Here is a 16,482-nt window from a genome sequence, read left to right on the forward strand (position 1 = left end):
CTTGCCTTGCATGTACAAATTTGGAGATCTAAATGTGCAATTTCCAAGTTCAATAGTCTATGTGATAACTCATGCAAACTTTGTGGACCTATAGTAGACTGTACTCCATTGATTATCTTGTGCTATATTGGCAGTCTAGCACTTATATACCTACTACTATTGATATCACAATTACGTCAGCCTGTAGACCTTTGTCCTAGGAAATAAATAATAGTCATTATTTACTGAAGCATATTCCAAGGCCCCAAGGGATGTTTGCTACAACATAAATAGTAAATTGAATTTGTGAAAACATGGTCTACAATGTTCTGCCGTACAACTGTGCATCCTGACCATGAACATTGAATTTCTTAAAGTTGTTTGCTGTCTTTTGCTGGCATTCTACATCATTATGAGCCTCAAAACACACATGATAATTAAGGGAATGCCGATGAAAACTTCTGAGGAAACAGGACCCTACCACCAAGGGGTCCTTATGATACTACATGGCATTCCTGGGCTATATAGATTCTTGCATGCTAATTAAGTTTGGAAATGGCATTTTGTAATTAATGGCAACAAAATATATCCTGTATGCAAGTGCTGCTCTTTTCTTGAACCATTTCTCCTTTTTTAGCTGTCCATGATGTAGCTTTTTGCGCAGTAGTTTACTGTTGAACTTACTATCCTTGATGTTCTTATACACTGCTGTTTGTCCCTCTTTCAGCCGGTTTCTGCAATGCAGAGGCCCATTTGCTCAGAGAAGGCACCCCTTGGTTGATGATGCAGTAGTTTCTGGGATTCAGAGATGCGTAGACAACGGTACTCAGTTCCGTGGTGATTTGTTGAATTTCAGAAAAGACGGATTTCCATTGATGAATAGGCTGCATGTGACTCCTATATATGGAGATGATGATATCATCACCCATTATATGGGCATTCAGTTCTTCACCAATGCTAATGTTGATTTGGGACCAGTACCTGGCTCAGTTACAAGGGAACCTGTGAGATCTACACGGTTTGCTCCGGATAACTTTTTCCGGCCCATAACCACCGGACTAGAGCAGGACAACTTCTGCCGGGAGTATTCCAGTCTCTTCCAGCTAACTGATGAAGTACTTTGCCAGAGTATTTTGTCAAGGTTGTCTCCAAGAGATGTCGCATCTGTGAGCTCTGTATGTCGACGGTTGTATGACTTAACAAAAAATGAAGATCTTTGGAGAATGGTTTGCCGTAATGCATGGGGTAGTGAGACTACTCGAGCTCTTGAGACTGTGCCTGCTGCGAAAAGATTGGGCTGGGGTCGGCTGGCCAGAGAACTAACCACCCTGGAAGCTGTTGCATGGAGGAAATTGACAGTTGGAGGTGCAGTGGAGCCATCTCGATGCAACTTCAGTGCTTGTGCTGTAGGGAATCGTGTCGTTCTCTTTGGCGGGGAAGGTGTTAACATGCAACCGATGAATGACACGTTTGTGTTGGATTTGAATGCTAGCAATCCGGAGTGGAGACATGTCAATGTAAGCTCAGCTCCTCCGGGCCGCTGGGGCCATACACTATCTTGCCTAAATGGATCTTGGTTAGTTGTGTTCGGGGGTTGTGGAAGGCAGGGCCTTCTTAATGATGTATTCATGTTGGATTTGGATGCGAAACACCCAACTTGGCGGGAGATCCCTGGTGTTGCACCGCCGGTTCCGCGTTCATGGCACAGCTCCTGCACTTTGGATGGGAATAAGTTGGTGGTTTCTGGTGGCTGTGCAGACTCGGGTGTACTACTCAGTGATACGTTTCTTCTTGATGTGAGCATGGACAGACCTGTATGGAGGGAAGTACCTGCATCTTGGACACCACCTTCTAGATTGGGCCACTCAATGTCTGTGTATGATGGTAGGAAAATTCTGATGTTCGGCGGTCTTGCTAAGAGTGGTCCTCTCCGACTACGATCCAGTGATGTGTTCACAATGGACTTAAGCGAAGAAGAGCCCTGCTGGCGGTGCCTCACTGGGAGTGGAATGCCTGGGGCGGGAAATCCGGCTGGAGCTGGTCCACCTCCTCGTCTTGATCACGTTGCTGTGAGTTTGCCAGGGGGAAGAGTGTTAATATTTGGTGGATCAGTGGCAGGCCTCCACTCGGCGTCACAGCTGTATCTCTTGGATCCGACTGAAGAGAAACCTACGTGGAGGATACTTAATGTTCCCGGGCGACCTCCGCGGTTTGCGTGGGGCCACAGTACCTGTGTCGTTGGAGGTACAAAAGCGATAGTGCTTGGAGGACAAACTGGAGAAGAGTGGATGCTCACTGAAGTACATGAGCTCTCTCTGGCTAGTAGTAACTCTGTTTGAAGTCTATATAAAGGTCTTTCAACCAAGCTTCCATGAAAACAAATGAGACCTTTCAAGTGGCGTTAAGCTTGATTGTCTTCACCACCGGGCGGGGGCACTGAATGTTTGGCGCCATGAATGGATGTATTTGCTCGGAAGTGAGATATGGTTGGGTCTCAAGTAAAGATTAAACCTCTTAAACCGGGGTTGCTCGCTTTATATGTAGCTAATGGGTAGTGATATGTTTTTTTTCTCTTGTTGCTGTTTGTTTGGTCTTTTACCAGATAAGTATAATTCATAAGCTACTCTCATGGAATGAGTATCAATTTTATGTATTCTCAGACTATTCTGACATCCATTCTGTTAGGTTAAAAAAAGGACTACTTTGTACAGATGAACCCTCTCCTGTATTCTGTGAAACTGTGATAGTTATGAGATGTATGGATGGTCTTGGATCAATCCTCTTTTTTTGTTAGACATGTAATAACAGGCTGTAGCAAGTTTTCCTCTCAGGTAAGCTTATTAGTTGTGTGTGTTTTAACTTTTTTCTATTTTCCTCTTGTTTATAGACAAATAATGTACAGTTCTTCTCTAGCACTGATAAACATTGTGACAGGGAAATAGCTGTCGACTCGTTTAGTTGCAGAGAGGGAGATCCTAGCCTGCACAACATTCTAAATTACAATTCCATTACAGGAGAAACCACCTTGGTACAATTCCATTACTGACTAAATTACATTACAAAACATATCATCATCTTGTACCCTACGCAGAAGTGATGACGTAGAATGGTGGTACAGCATGCATCCTACGCAGTAGAGGCAGCGACGTCGGCGGTGTCAGTGAACCACGGGCACTGGAGCGCCACGGCCGCCGGCAGACGCTCGCTGGGGTCGCATGTGAGGAGCCCGTCTAAAACCTCGAATCCGTCGCGCGACAGGCGCTCCTCCGGGAACAGCGCGCGTAGCACGCTGTCGCCTCGGCGTGTCGGCGGCATCTGCCCCGCGGCGGCGAGCGGGAGCGGCGTGCGCGTGAATCCTACACACGCGCCGCCGAGCACGCGGAAGATTCGGAAGAGCTGGTCGACCACGTTTTGTCCCGGGAACAGCGGTTCGCCGGCGAGCAGCTCGGCCATGACGCAGCCGAGCGACCAGGCGTCCACGAGCTCGTCGTAGTCCGGCCTCCCCAGGAGCATCTCGGGAGCCATGTACCAGCGCGTGCCGGCCCGGCCGCGCGGCGGCGGCGCGCTGGCCATGGACACGGCCAGCCCGAGGTCGCATATCTTCACCGCGCCCTCGCCGCCGACGAGGACGTTCCCGGGCTTGATGTCCCGGTGGACGATGCCGCGCTCGTGCATCCTCCCGGCGCCGCTCAGGAGCTGCCGCATGACGCGGCGCGTCTCCTCCTCCGTGAACGGCCGGCGGCGAGCGCGCAGGACGTGGGCGAGGCTCGGGCCGACGTGCTCCAGGACGAGGCTGCACTGCCCGCTGCGGGGGTCCCGCGCGATGCCGTGCAAGCCGACGACCGAGGGGTGGCCGCGGCACGCCGCGAGGTAGCACGCCTCGCGCAGCAGGCCGCGGTGGAGCGCGTGTGCACGGTGGTGCCTCCTCTTGCCGCCGTCGGGTGAGCGGACCAGGAACTTGAGGGCGACGTCGTCTCCGGTGGCGCGGTGGCGCGCCTTGACGACGACGCCGAAGCCGCCCGCCCCGAGCACGCGCGTCAGCTGGTAGTCCTCGGTGCTCCCGATGCGCCGTCTCTTGCGGGAGCCAGCGGCGTGGTCGTCGATCATGGCGCCAATGGCGGCTTCCGCTGCGGCAGCTCGCGACATGATGGCCATGGATGTGGGTGCTACTTGCTGGTGCGTGTTGGAATATCTGTAGTTATTGTGTACAGGAGGTGCGGCACATGCAAACCGATTGCCGTTCGAAGATGTTTCCGTGGCGCGCGCGCAACGCTCGACGCGCTTCCGACTGCTGCTCTGATCGACGAATGGCACTCGGTTTGCTCACCGCCTCATCGGAAGATCTATATAAACTTGATCTTCGATGACCTCGTTGTACGCGATCGCTTTCTTCCTCCCCCTCCACTTCTCCGTCCAAAGATCGATCACAGCTCGCCAGAAATCCGCTGCCATGGCCGCGCAGACCACCAGCCCGCTCCGCCGGTGGAAGCGCTTCTTCGGCGCCTTCGACTCCGTCGACGCGGCCATCGAGGCGGCCGACCCTGACATGTGCCGCGACGAGCTCCGGCGCGCCAGGGGCAACATCTTTGAAGGGCTCTGCAACACCGCGGACGACGGCAAGGCGGAGAAGCTCTGCGGGGTTCTTGACGGCTTGATGGCAGAGTCCCTAGAGACGCTGCGGTTGACTCCGGTGACGCCCAAGGTACTCGCCACCACGGACCTCGCCAAGGCCGTCCGTGCGCTGCGGAAGCACGAGTCCGAGCGGGTCCGCGTCCTCGCCAGGGGCATCGTGAGCGAGTGGAGGGCGTCCGCGCTGGACGACTTCGCCGGAGAGTCCTTGCACCAGCCGGACAACTTCAACGCGCCTCAGCCCAAGGAGACCGTGGAGCAGCAGCCTGTCGGCGCAACGACGACGGAGCGGCCTTCCTCCATCGAGATCGCCGGTCACGATCAGCAGCATGCCTCGGCCGATCTTGACGCGAAGAAGAAGAAGACGGTGGAGATCAGCGACGACAAGGCGTCCGATCTCGGCGGCGGCGTCAACATGGCGAAGCCCAAGAAGGGCACCATCGGTCAGCATGTCATTGTCTCGGCCGATCCAGACGCGAAGGCGATGGAGGCCGCGAAGCGCAAACTCCATGAGAGGTACCAACAAGCATCGGATGCCAAGCGGCAGCGCAGGGTGCAACTCGTGGAGGCGCCGGAGATGGTGAAGCAGAGGCGGGAGAGAAGCCTGGCGGGGTGCGCCACCTCAATGCGCAAGAAAACCTTCTCCGTCAGTGCAGCTTCGCAGGGTTTAGCAGGCTAGGCAGAGTTGAACTGTTGATCAGACGCTGTGTCATCTTGGTCCATCTTGTAAGCGTTGCATGTTAACAGAAGAAACCATTTGTCTCTTCTGTACAACTCGGCGATCATGAATACAGATTTCTTGATCTTCGTTGTCAGATAAGCATCGGAACTACTGCTGCTTATCATGGTGATGTAAAACTGTGTGTGACAAATGCAAACCGATTCAGGTTTCTGTAGATGAAATTCCTAGTTGTATGATCTCTTAACATTAAAATCAGTAGGTGAAATTCCTAGTTGTATGATCTCTTCAGATGCAAACCAATTCCTTAACATTAACATTAAATTCCTAGTTGTATGATCTCTTGAGATGCAAACCTCCAAGTTTACTGGAGTATACGAAGATTGCTAGAGTATTGTGTTGAAACCTGCAAGTTTCAGGTTTTAGTGAGAGCCTTGGCTCAGTGGTTGAGCATGCGGTTGTGTAGCTTAATGATCCGAGTTCAATTTTTAGAATTGATAGGTGATGTACAGGGGTTTTCCTCCATTTATTGAGGATCAAGTTTGGTGTGTGGTGGCACCATTCATAAAAAAATATCTTGGTACTCATTAAAAAAATCCTGAGGACCATGTTTATCTTGGTACTCATACTAAAATGGTTGTATGCATCCCTAGTTGGTGTAGAGGCCGTGGAAGTGAAATTCTCCCCCAATTTTAAGGATTTTATTTCCATAGCTACATATACAGTTGCAATAGTGCTCCTCTCGCATCGTCTCCCCCGTGGGCGGCTCGGGAGGGCTCAGCCGCCGCCGCCTAGTAACCCTCCAGCGCCCTTCTCCCCCTCCACCGTTGCCGATGGTCGGCGCCGGGCAAAGCCCGTGCGTGCGACGGCGGCGGGGAGGGTCTCTCCTCCCTCTCTCAGATCTGCGGCGGCGCGGGCGTCCTGATCCGTGGGGGGCGGCCCTCCCGACGGTGTGGCGGATCCTGAAGGCGGCGGGCTCGCGGCGGTGCACGGGCGCCCAGATCCATGGGTGTGGGATTTTCGATAGCGCGCGGGCTCCCGACGACGGCGGGATCGGTCGACTGCGGGTTTGGGCGATGACGTCGGTCGCGCGGTGCCGGATCTCGTCGCTCGTGGTGGATCTCGCTACTCCGGCCATCGTGGAGGAACCTGGACCTGGGGCGGCGACCCTGTTAGGCATGGCGACGGCGCCCTCGGCCGGCGACGTTTGCGGGGGGTGGATGGACGGCGTCTTGACCGCGTGGGCGGTGAGTTGCCTGTGGATCTCCTCCGCGCTGCAGGCTCTCTCCCGCTGCAGTTGGTGGCTTACGATCGCGATCGTCGGTCTCGGTGCGTTCGCGGGGGATTCGTAGAGGTGACATCGGACCGGAGGAAACTCTGGATGACTCGTTCATCCCGACGGTGGCGACGACCAAGGTCGCCGTTCTCCTCCTTGCAGCCGCCGTCGAGGTCCCTGCCCTCCACCTCGACCCCATGCCCGGGTGAAAACCCAAAATCTCCTTAGATTGGGTGGCGGCGGCACTGCGTGTGTCGTAACCTTCTCAGAGGCGCCGCTTGGGGGCATTTGGGTGCTTGGTTAGAGGAACTGCAGGTGGAGGGGATGGGACCAGTGGCAACAGCTGGTGTTCGCGACGGAGGAACAACGTGGCATTTGGCACATCGACAACGACAGGTCTCAGGGGCATGGAGCAGCGGGGTCTTGCCGGTGGGCGTGTGATGATGGACGAGCGTAGGATGGTGGCGTTGTCTGGCGTCATGGTGGCGTTGACAGCAGCTAGACCGGGCAAGGTAGATGCAGCGGTACATCACTGAAGATGAATTGGTGGCAGGTGGCTGCGGCGACCTCATACCCGGCAGGCGTCCTGGTTGAGGAGTGCGCCGGACTGGTGGTTCCCCATACCCGGCAGGCGTCCTGGTTGGGATCTCAGGTCTTAGATGTTAGGTTTGGTTGTGAGGTCTGTTTGGTATTAGGCCCATACTATCGGCATGCCTTCATCAACTAATAGGAGTAGCGACAGATGTTGCCTAGACGGTGGCTTTAGTCTTACTGTTGCATGACTTTGTAAGGTCTTGTATGAATAATTAGTAAAGTGGCTGCATGCATCGTCGAGATGCAGAGGCCGGGGGGTCCTTCCCCTTTTCTAAAAAAAATAATTCGTAGGACGCCGTTACCCCCGTGTAGTTTGCCTCGTCGCCCGCCCTACCCAATACGCCTCAAAGCTCCCCCCCCTTTTGCCTAATCCTATGCTTGTGGGTTCGGAGACGGTGTTACCCTCCAAAGGCAGGTGCAGCCCCGCCAACCTCTTCCTGACATGGTGGTTCCGACCAGCATTGGCCTCTTCATCTTCGATTCCGGATTTGGCGGCTATGAGATCTCTCAGCTTTATGCCAGTGAGAAATCCCTGCTTGGCTTGCCGGTGCTGGCAGCGGCGGCGCCCGCAGGTGTCGTTTTCCTTTTTAGAGGCGCTGCCAAAGCCTTCAGTTGAGCCCCTCTTCGAGCTCAGGGGAAACCCTAGGTCCGGGTCCCCCGGATCGGATAGTGACAGTGTCTCAACGACTTGAAGGCACTATCTTGCTCGCTTGCGGTGTCCCCGATTTTGGCTCGAACGATGGTGGAGTTCTTCTTGGTTTGGCATCGCCGTTTTTGGCTCATGTTTGGTAGGTTTAGTTGTGATGTATCCTCTATACGGGCCGAGCATCCCTTGTCTCTCTACACTGGGCATCATGTTCACGTCTTCCTGCGTTTGGGTCATGTGTTGTGCTCCTTTGTACTCTTTCTACTCCTTCTATCAATGAAATGATACGCAACCTTTGCGTATTCGTGAAAAAATAAAGTAATTACTGGAGAGTGTGTGTGTGTTGAAACCTGCAAGTTTCAGGTTTCCGTATGATATCGAGTATTGTGTTAATTACTAGACTAGAATTTGAGAATATGATCTGGTTTAGTCAGAGAAAAATTCAGTTAGATTTTGTAAATGGTCAGATTTTGTAAATGCCATAGTCAAGTGTACCTCCAAAATTTTGCAAATTCAGTTAAACTATCAATAGTTCATCTGTACTCAAAAATGTTAGCAATGCTCCTCCACCAAATTTAGTTGTTGTCTAATGTCAACATTCAGTTAAAATATCATGTCATTTCACAAAAAAATATGAAAAAAATAAACTACCTAATGAAAGCTTGGGTATAAAGTGGAGTACATACAAAATTCAATTATGTAATTGCAACAAAACTAGAAATGGTGCCATGACTTTTCACTGATTTGACAGTAAATTGACCGTTTTGACATAGATGAAACTGCTACTGACATTGGAATATGTGTGTGATGACTTGAGAGTGTGTGTTTGTGCGATCGCCAGACACCTCTAGTCTAGTTTTACTGCCATGATCTTTGTTAGCAAATGTTTCAGTAAACATGATACTCCTAAAATGTAGTTTGCTTTCAGGTTTCAGCTTACTAGAAAAGGTGCCATGGCACTCATTTCTTGTTTGGCTGCCATGTCAACCAAACTAGAAATGGTGCCATGGCACCCATTTCTTGTTTGGCTTACATACTCTTGTTTGGTTATTGTGGTACCATGAAGTACTCATCTTTTGTCATTGATAGCAGGAGCACATAACTATGGATTTGAACTTGATGCCTCAAGAAGAAGATGAAGATGAAGATGAAGCTATTGATTTTAACTTGATGCCTCAAAAAGAAGAAGATGATGAACAAGCTCAAGAGGATGGACAAGCTCAAGAAGTTGAAGCGGGTAATCCAAAAAGGAAAGAATTGGCAGATATGGAGAGGCATGGTGTTTACTTTGCTTTGCTAGTAATCAAGCTCAAACATGGATCTATTCAACTAGAGGACAAGCTTCTAGTCTTAACCCTGTTGTACATACAGGGTACTATCTGTTGAAAGAATCTGGCAGACGCCAAAAAGCATATTGCCTTAGGCCAAGAAGTGGATGTCTCAAACAAGAAGAAAGGAAGAGCTGGCCGAAAGAGAAAAGAGTCGGATCTTTCAAGGACTTTGACAATCCCACTAAATAGAAGAAGGACAGTTCAAGCTCGGGCACGATCTCTAGGTGTGGCCCGCTTGACCCTACACAAATGGTTTCAGTTGAATGAGCTCAAGCGCATCACATACATTGTGAAGCCTTACCTCAAGCCAGAGAACAAGATTGCAAGATCGATATTCTGTATGTCCAGGTTTGATGAGAATTGGATCTCAACTTCCCGACCTATTTTGAATCCAATGACCAACATGGTGCATATAGATGAAAAAAAAGCATGACATGACTAGAGTGAAAAACAGTTACTACGTACTTCCAGAAGAACCTGAACCCGAGCGCACCATGCAAAATACTAATAGCATTGGGAAGGTAATGTTCTTAACCATCGTGGCTAGGCCTCAATACAACGATGATAGGGGGGCTAACATTCGATGGAAAGATTGGTATTTCGGTATTTGTTGAAGAGAATGAGGTAGTGCGAACAAGTCGTAGCAGAGTAAGGGGAACGAGAGAGAGCTGGAATCAGTGAAAGTAACCAGACCTGTGTGCAGGGATTATCTCATCAACAGAGTTATCCCAGTGATTCAAGATAAGTGGCTTGACGATGACGAGGGAAGAACAATCTTCATCCAACAGGATAATACAAGGCCTCATGTCCTTCCTAATGATGAAGCTTTTCGAGAAGCTGTGGAACAAACTGATATAGACATTCAATTGTTACAACAACCCCCAAACAGCCCGAGTTCAATTGTTTGGATCTCTGCTTCCACAACTCTCCTCAAGTCTCTAACCGACTGCAGATTACCTACAAATATCCAGGAACTGGTACATGATGTGGAAGAGGAGTTTGAGAACTATGAGGCCCACAAGTTGTTCAAAAGCTTTATCACATTGGAAGCAATTATGGTTGAAGTTATGAAAGACAAAGGAGGAAATCAATATAAGCTGCCACACCTGCACAAGGATCGTCATCAGAATGATGGAAGAGAAATAATCGGTATATATTGCGACGGTCAGCTAGTTGCTGATACCAGGGCCATTATAGAAGAAATGCAATAGGAAAGGGAAGGGAAGAAGTAGCTAGAGAAAGGAAAGGATGCTCTAGTGATGCTCTAGGAAAGGGAAGTCTATGTCATGTGTATTTGATTATTGGAATATTTTGGAAATAATTAGATTTATTTGAATTTATTGGAATTATTTGGTTTTATTGAATTTATTTGGATTATTTTTATTTACTTGAATTTGTTGGAATTACTTGAAATAATTTTGAATTTGTTTGAGTTATTTGAATTAATTTGGAATTTGTTGGATTAATTTGAATTATTTCAATTAAATTGGAATATTTTGGTTTAATTTGTAATAATTTCAATTATTTGTAATAATTTGATCTATTGGAATTATTTGGGTTAATTTGAATAATTTGGATTATTTGGTTAAATTTGGTCACTACATGGCCAGTTGAAGCAATATGCTAACTACTCCATGTTCACTACACTACTCCATTAATTTCCATCTATATATGTATACTCTGGATAAGATTGAATTTGATCAAATATGAATTTATTTTAATTCAAACAACAACAAGGCATATTATTGTGAACAACCTTGTTTGGACAAATAAAGGTTCAATACTTCTATGTTAGGAGTACCTTCATTATGGAGATGTATTGTTACAGTACTAGTGGAAAGAGAGATGTATTCATACTCCTATGTACCAGATCTCCAAAAACAAATCAAGTGACAGTTCTTATAGGAATTGACAACACAAGAATAAAGCATGATTGAATTTGCGCATAAAGAGGACATGATCGTGACACCTTTGCATAAACCAAATAGCCATGACTGCACATGATCATGATCGTGACACTATATTGTGCTTGAGAATTGCCAGAGTTATAGTCAAATACAGTCAAACAACAATGCAATCAAGCAAATTCATTCACAAAGATAGAAACGGGTAGTCATTTTTGCTAAACTTTATAGTGCACACTTAGTGGTTCAGTTAACCACTCGAGGCAGAGCAAGCCAGCGAGGTGTACATGGCGGAGCTCCACCGCCTATACCCAGAGAGTGTCGAGTAGGTGCGCCGATTGTACGAGATGTATAAGTCCAGGGTGACGAAAGCCATCAACCTTTGCTCCAGTGACGGCTCCGGCTCCAACGACGGAGGAGATGGCGATCGAGCAGGGCTGGGTCGTGGCGGCGGCGGAGAGGGCGAGGAGCCTATGACCAAATCGGACTGGGAGAGGTTGATGAACGAGAGTGATAGCTATAGTCAAAAAATGAGAGTGATAGCGAGTAGTTACTTTTAGTGATTATGCAATCTAATATAAATTTTATTTAAGTTATGTAAAATAGTTTATGCAACTGGTTGAATCGAGTTCGAATCAAGTTTGATGAAGTTGTTTGCATCAACTTTGCACCGAATTTGTGTTCATTTTTTTAATGAGTTAAGTATAGGAATTTAGTTAGAAACGACAGTTTTTTAGAGGAGCAAATATACTCCTCTAAAGGATACTCTGCCATTTGCTCGTCTGACTTATAGGGGACTGATAGAGATGCTCTCACCCGGTGCAAGATTGGTCTCTGGTCGCCATCTCTCTTTCCCGCCTCTTAGTCGGGGTCGCCATACTCCACACCTCCTACAAGCATATAATCACAAGCCGGGGAGAGAACACCAATCCAGCCCCCGGGAGGACCACGCTGCAGCAACTGCCACCGCTGCTGAAGACCAGACGCCCCCGAATGAAGAAACCATAGACCCTGGGGTTGTCTTCCAATCACCTCTATAGTGAAACGCTCGCTTGTGGAACGAGCAAAATGTGAGGGTCTTCCATCACAAAAGTGCATCGCCACTGATCCTTCTGAAACCATCATTGAGGAGGCAAAGCTTTGAGTTGGGGCCTAAAAAACTAGGGCATATTGTAACATGCGAGTAATTGCCATGCCGTGAATGTTGGTCACATGCCAATCTTATGCCTTTGTTTAAAAAAAGGGCGATCGCTTGTGGTAGATCCTCTGTGCTGGTTTGCTCAACATCCTTCTGGTGGCATTAGGAGTGCGCTTTTTCTGGTGGTATTGTAGACACCAGACGAAGCAATGGTTTATCCAAACTTCAAAAATAAAAATCTATTTTTTAATCTGTTTGTGAGAAAGCGTGAAGAGAGCCAAGAGACTTTAATTTTGGATTTCAACAATAAGAAATAAGAAAGAATTTTACGAATTGTACAGACGAATTCGAATTAGCCAATAAATTGGCTATCGTCTTTTCAATATAAATTATTGCAATATTCAAATTGCAATATCAATGAATTACAAATACAAAAATTCATTTAAGTGAAAAAGAATACTATCAGTTTTTTTTCATTTTGTGTGCTTGTACATGTGGGCTATATATGCATCTCCAATGCTGAGGTGGAAAATTTTCGTGCTTGTAACATATATATACATGCCTCCTAAAAAATTGTACATGCGCAAGAATTTATAAAAGCTTCTATGAGAAGAAAAAAAAACTATTGTTCTCTCTGTTGGATTCTTATAGTAGTCCTAAGTAAAGCATATAACAACTAAAAAAATCCTCTTGTAGGAAGCAACATAGCTAGCACATGGCCTGCAAATATTTCATAAAGAAAAACTCCAGGAGCCGCAAACCTTGCACGTACTACCAAGGTTTGATTTGCTTATTGTACAGAAGTAGAAAACAAGCGTCCTCTTTAAGCCCTGTCTTTTGAGCACCTGCGTGTTGTGGAGGCGTGTAATTTGGTATTGTTTCGCAACCAGAATGGGTTTTCTTCTCTCTTAGGGGCGGTGATCCAGCCAGAGAGCTGGATATAGCTGACGCGGTGAATCACAATGCTGCATTTAGGAATCATATAATAAATCTCACATATTAATTTGTCCAAGCATCAATAGCATTCCTCTCCAGAAATTCTTCAGCTATATATGTACAGAGCTGGTATACCTTTCCAACCACGTATGTCCACACACATATTTACAGAGGTGAAGCATGTCTATATGTACAGAGCTGGTATACCTTTCTACAGTATGTACACTACGTTGACCACGTATGTCCACACACATATTTACACGGAAAATAAAGAAGAAGGACGTCCTGAACATATATAGTAGTACTAGCAAATTAACGAGGAATTACTAAAGCTTCACCCAGATCGCTGATAAACGAAATGATGAATGGGTGATCAGAGGCTAGAACCAGAGCCTCAGCTCCAAGTCCACCTCGTCGTTGCCCTCGCCCCCGGGACCTGCCTTCTGCGACCCACCGGCGCGGCCACCGTCGACTTGAGCGCCAGCCGGCGGTGCCTCGGCCTCGGCGTCGCGGCGGCGGTGGACGTTCATGTGCCCTCCGAGCGCCTGGGCGGTGGTGAAGCCCCTCTTGCAGATGCGGCACATGTGACACTCCTGAGCCCGCCTCGCAGCGCTGCCCTCCGCCGAGCCCGCCTTGCCGACGCCACCTCCCTCCATTGAACTCGAACCTTGCCGGAAGCTGATTGATTTGTGTGTGGTGTGAGTAGCAAGTGTGAAGTGTGGTGGATGGGACTTGTTGTAGTTGGATGCTTGGATGGATCTTAGGAGCGCAGCAATGGCTGTATATATAGCGGTAGAGGCTGTGTGTGTAGTGTGTGCTGCTGAGAGAGTGCGCATGCTGGTCGGCGGCCATTGCCTAGCTTCAGGGAGCGGAAGACTATCCAGGCCGGCGGCCATTGTTGCCGGCCTAGTTGGCGAATATAGCGTGGCGGTGCATGGGTGGGTATGCCGGTGCTGATGGGGCTGTGAGAGGCTGGTTTACATATATAGCTCTACCAGCCACATAGCGTACACTGTGTACGTGCATGCATTGCTAGCTTCAGGGAGCGGAAGACTGCCGAGGCCGGCGGCCATTGCCGGCCTAGTTGGCAAATATAGCGCGGCGGTGCATCGGTGGGTATGCCGGTGCTGATGGGCTGTGAGAGGCTGGTCTATATATATAGCTCTACCGGCCACCTGGATTTGATCATAGCGTACACTGCGTACGTACATGCATTGCTTCCTGCATCCATTCCTTTTTCCAAGTAAAATCCTTTGTTCGACGCAAAAGAAAAGTAAAATCCTTGGAATATTCCCGTGACGAGGCACGCATGGACGCATTTTTATTTTTATTTATTTTTGTTGTGATTCATGAATGAATAAACAAATAAAATAAAATAAATTATTATTTGTGCAAGAAAAATAACTAACCAATTGCATGAACACGCACCGCTACCCTATCCCGTCGATCGACATGAGTACCGAATTGTATGACTTACGACATTGCCTGCCGCACGCAAGGATGAAATGTGTTCTTTTCTTCTGGTTAATAATGTTTTCGCTGCATTGTTAAGAATTATATTTCGGCATGGAGATGAGATTCAGAATTATATTTCCGCATGGATATGAGATTCAGAAAATATATCTTCCACTAAAGAAAGTGTTTATAGAGGATGGTAGAAGCACACAAGAGTTTAACCCGCCACATTTACATACTAAGGGCATGTTCGGTAGTTGGCTAGCTTTAAGGTCTACTACAGAGTTAGACTAAACTACGGAGGAATGCCACCGCCAAGTGACCCGGCGAGTCATGTACTGGTTTGCTCATGCAGGTTGGCCTACTGGCGTGTGCGAAAAGCTGGATCGAGCAACCCGGACAATTTTCCATTGATCGCAATCTCTGGAAGAAGGTGGCGTCGGAAAATAGAAACGAGATTTGGAGATCCACTGAAGCTGGAGGACATGTGAACATGCCCTAAGATACATATAGACAAAATAAAGTGATATCAAAGGTTAACAACCCAAATAGATCAGTGCTCATGTGGACAAAGGAAAAAGTAACTAAACATACATCCAAGTCAATGGGGATGTAATTGTCTTCTTCCTTTTGCATCCACCGGCAGTGTGCTATGGGTATAACTCAGCGCCACGTATGGACATCTGGATCACCATTAGAGCCAGGATAACACTCTTTTAGCGGTCTGGAAGTCGTCGATACAAACCAGAAGACACCGCCGGTCGTGGTATGTTAGGAAATCTATACCCCAAGAAGAAAATTCCATAGAGATAATATATAACGGCCCAAGTCCGTCCAAGTGGAATCGAGGAACACAAACCTCAGATACCCCCCAACAAGCCCGAGGATGGAAACCTTCGCCAATCGAAGCTGTAGTTCGAGGAGTAAGATGTCTTGTTTCCTTCTCCACAAGACATCGCCTCCAAGCAAAACCTGCAGAAGGAAAATCCAGATTGACCATCCCCCCCCCTCCCCCCGCTCCTCGCAGCGATGCCAGTAAGCACCACTGGAACGAGGGTGAGGCCAGAATGACATATTCCATGACGACGGTGACGCTGTCTTCTCTCCACGGACCGCTGGAGGCCAAAATTTAAACTTAATCCTAACCCTATCACCATCAAACTGAAACAACGGGGGTGCTTGTCCCCCTCCCCCTAGTGCCGAAGCAGTGAGTGGTGGGAGAGGTGGGGAGAAGGTAGATCAGTGTTGCCGCCCTGTCTCCTAGGGTACCGTGGGAGCCGTTTTTTGGGCAATCAGCTTGGGTTCGTCCGCCAGACATGAACATACCATGCAAGACATACATATTATCATAACAATTTAATGACGCAACATACCACGGTAAGCTCAATGAGATAATACAACAGTGCTCCGTCCATGAAAAATACAATAGAGAAGCAAGAAACCAACCAAGTGTATGGCCAACAAATAGACAGCATAAACAAAATGACGTAGAAGGCACATTTCTACTTTTAGTATAGTGCTAAAAAAGGTCAAACATAAGTGTTCCCTTGAATTGGACACAAATGGGCTTAGGTTCACTCCGCACGAAATTCAAATGGATGTGTTCAGGATAATCAAAGAAAGGAGTTGGTTACGGGACAAGGCTTGGGCTTTGGTGACCAAGGTTTGAGTCTCATATCTCACAATACACTAGTAGAAAAAGGGCCTATTGTTCCGGTTCATAAGAGCCTTTTGTCCCGGTTCCTGAACCGGGACTAAAGGGTCGGTACTAATGCCCTCTTCTTTTAGTCCCGGTTCAATCCAGAACCAGGACAGATGGGCCTTCACGTGGCCTTTGGTCCCGGTTGGTGGCACCAACCGGGACCAATAGGCATCCACGCGTCAGCATTTCTGTGGCTGGGGGTTTTTTTTGAAA

General features: G+C 48.1%; 2 protein-coding genes across 2 annotated transcripts in view; one reads left to right on the top strand and one right to left on the bottom strand.

Moving 5' to 3' along the window:
* The window catches only part of LOC119329221 (adagio-like protein 1), a 5,632-nt gene extending 2,860 nt beyond the window's left edge, over nucleotides 1–2,772 (top strand). The window contains exon 2 of the mRNA XM_037602232.1: nucleotides 707–2,772. Within this exon, the coding sequence (XP_037458129.1) occupies nucleotides 707–2,318 (1,612 nt within the window). The 3' untranslated portion in view covers nucleotides 2,319–2,772. The remainder of the gene's footprint in view (nucleotides 1–706) is intronic.
* Nucleotides 2,773–3,105: 333 nt separating this feature from the next.
* LOC119333744 (putative cyclin-dependent kinase F-2) lies at nucleotides 3,106–4,134 on the bottom strand. Its single transcript, XM_037606535.1, has one exon. It carries the CDS (start codon nucleotides 4,132–4,134, stop codon nucleotides 3,106–3,108), a length of 1,029 nt encoding a protein of 342 aa, XP_037462432.1.
* Between the last annotated feature and the right edge of the window lie 12,348 nt (nucleotides 4,135–16,482).

Source organism: Triticum dicoccoides, chromosome 7A, assembly GCF_002162155.2.
Source record: "Triticum dicoccoides isolate Atlit2015 ecotype Zavitan chromosome 7A, WEW_v2.0, whole genome shotgun sequence".
Classification (NCBI taxonomy): Eukaryota; Viridiplantae; Streptophyta; class Magnoliopsida; order Poales; family Poaceae; genus Triticum; species Triticum dicoccoides.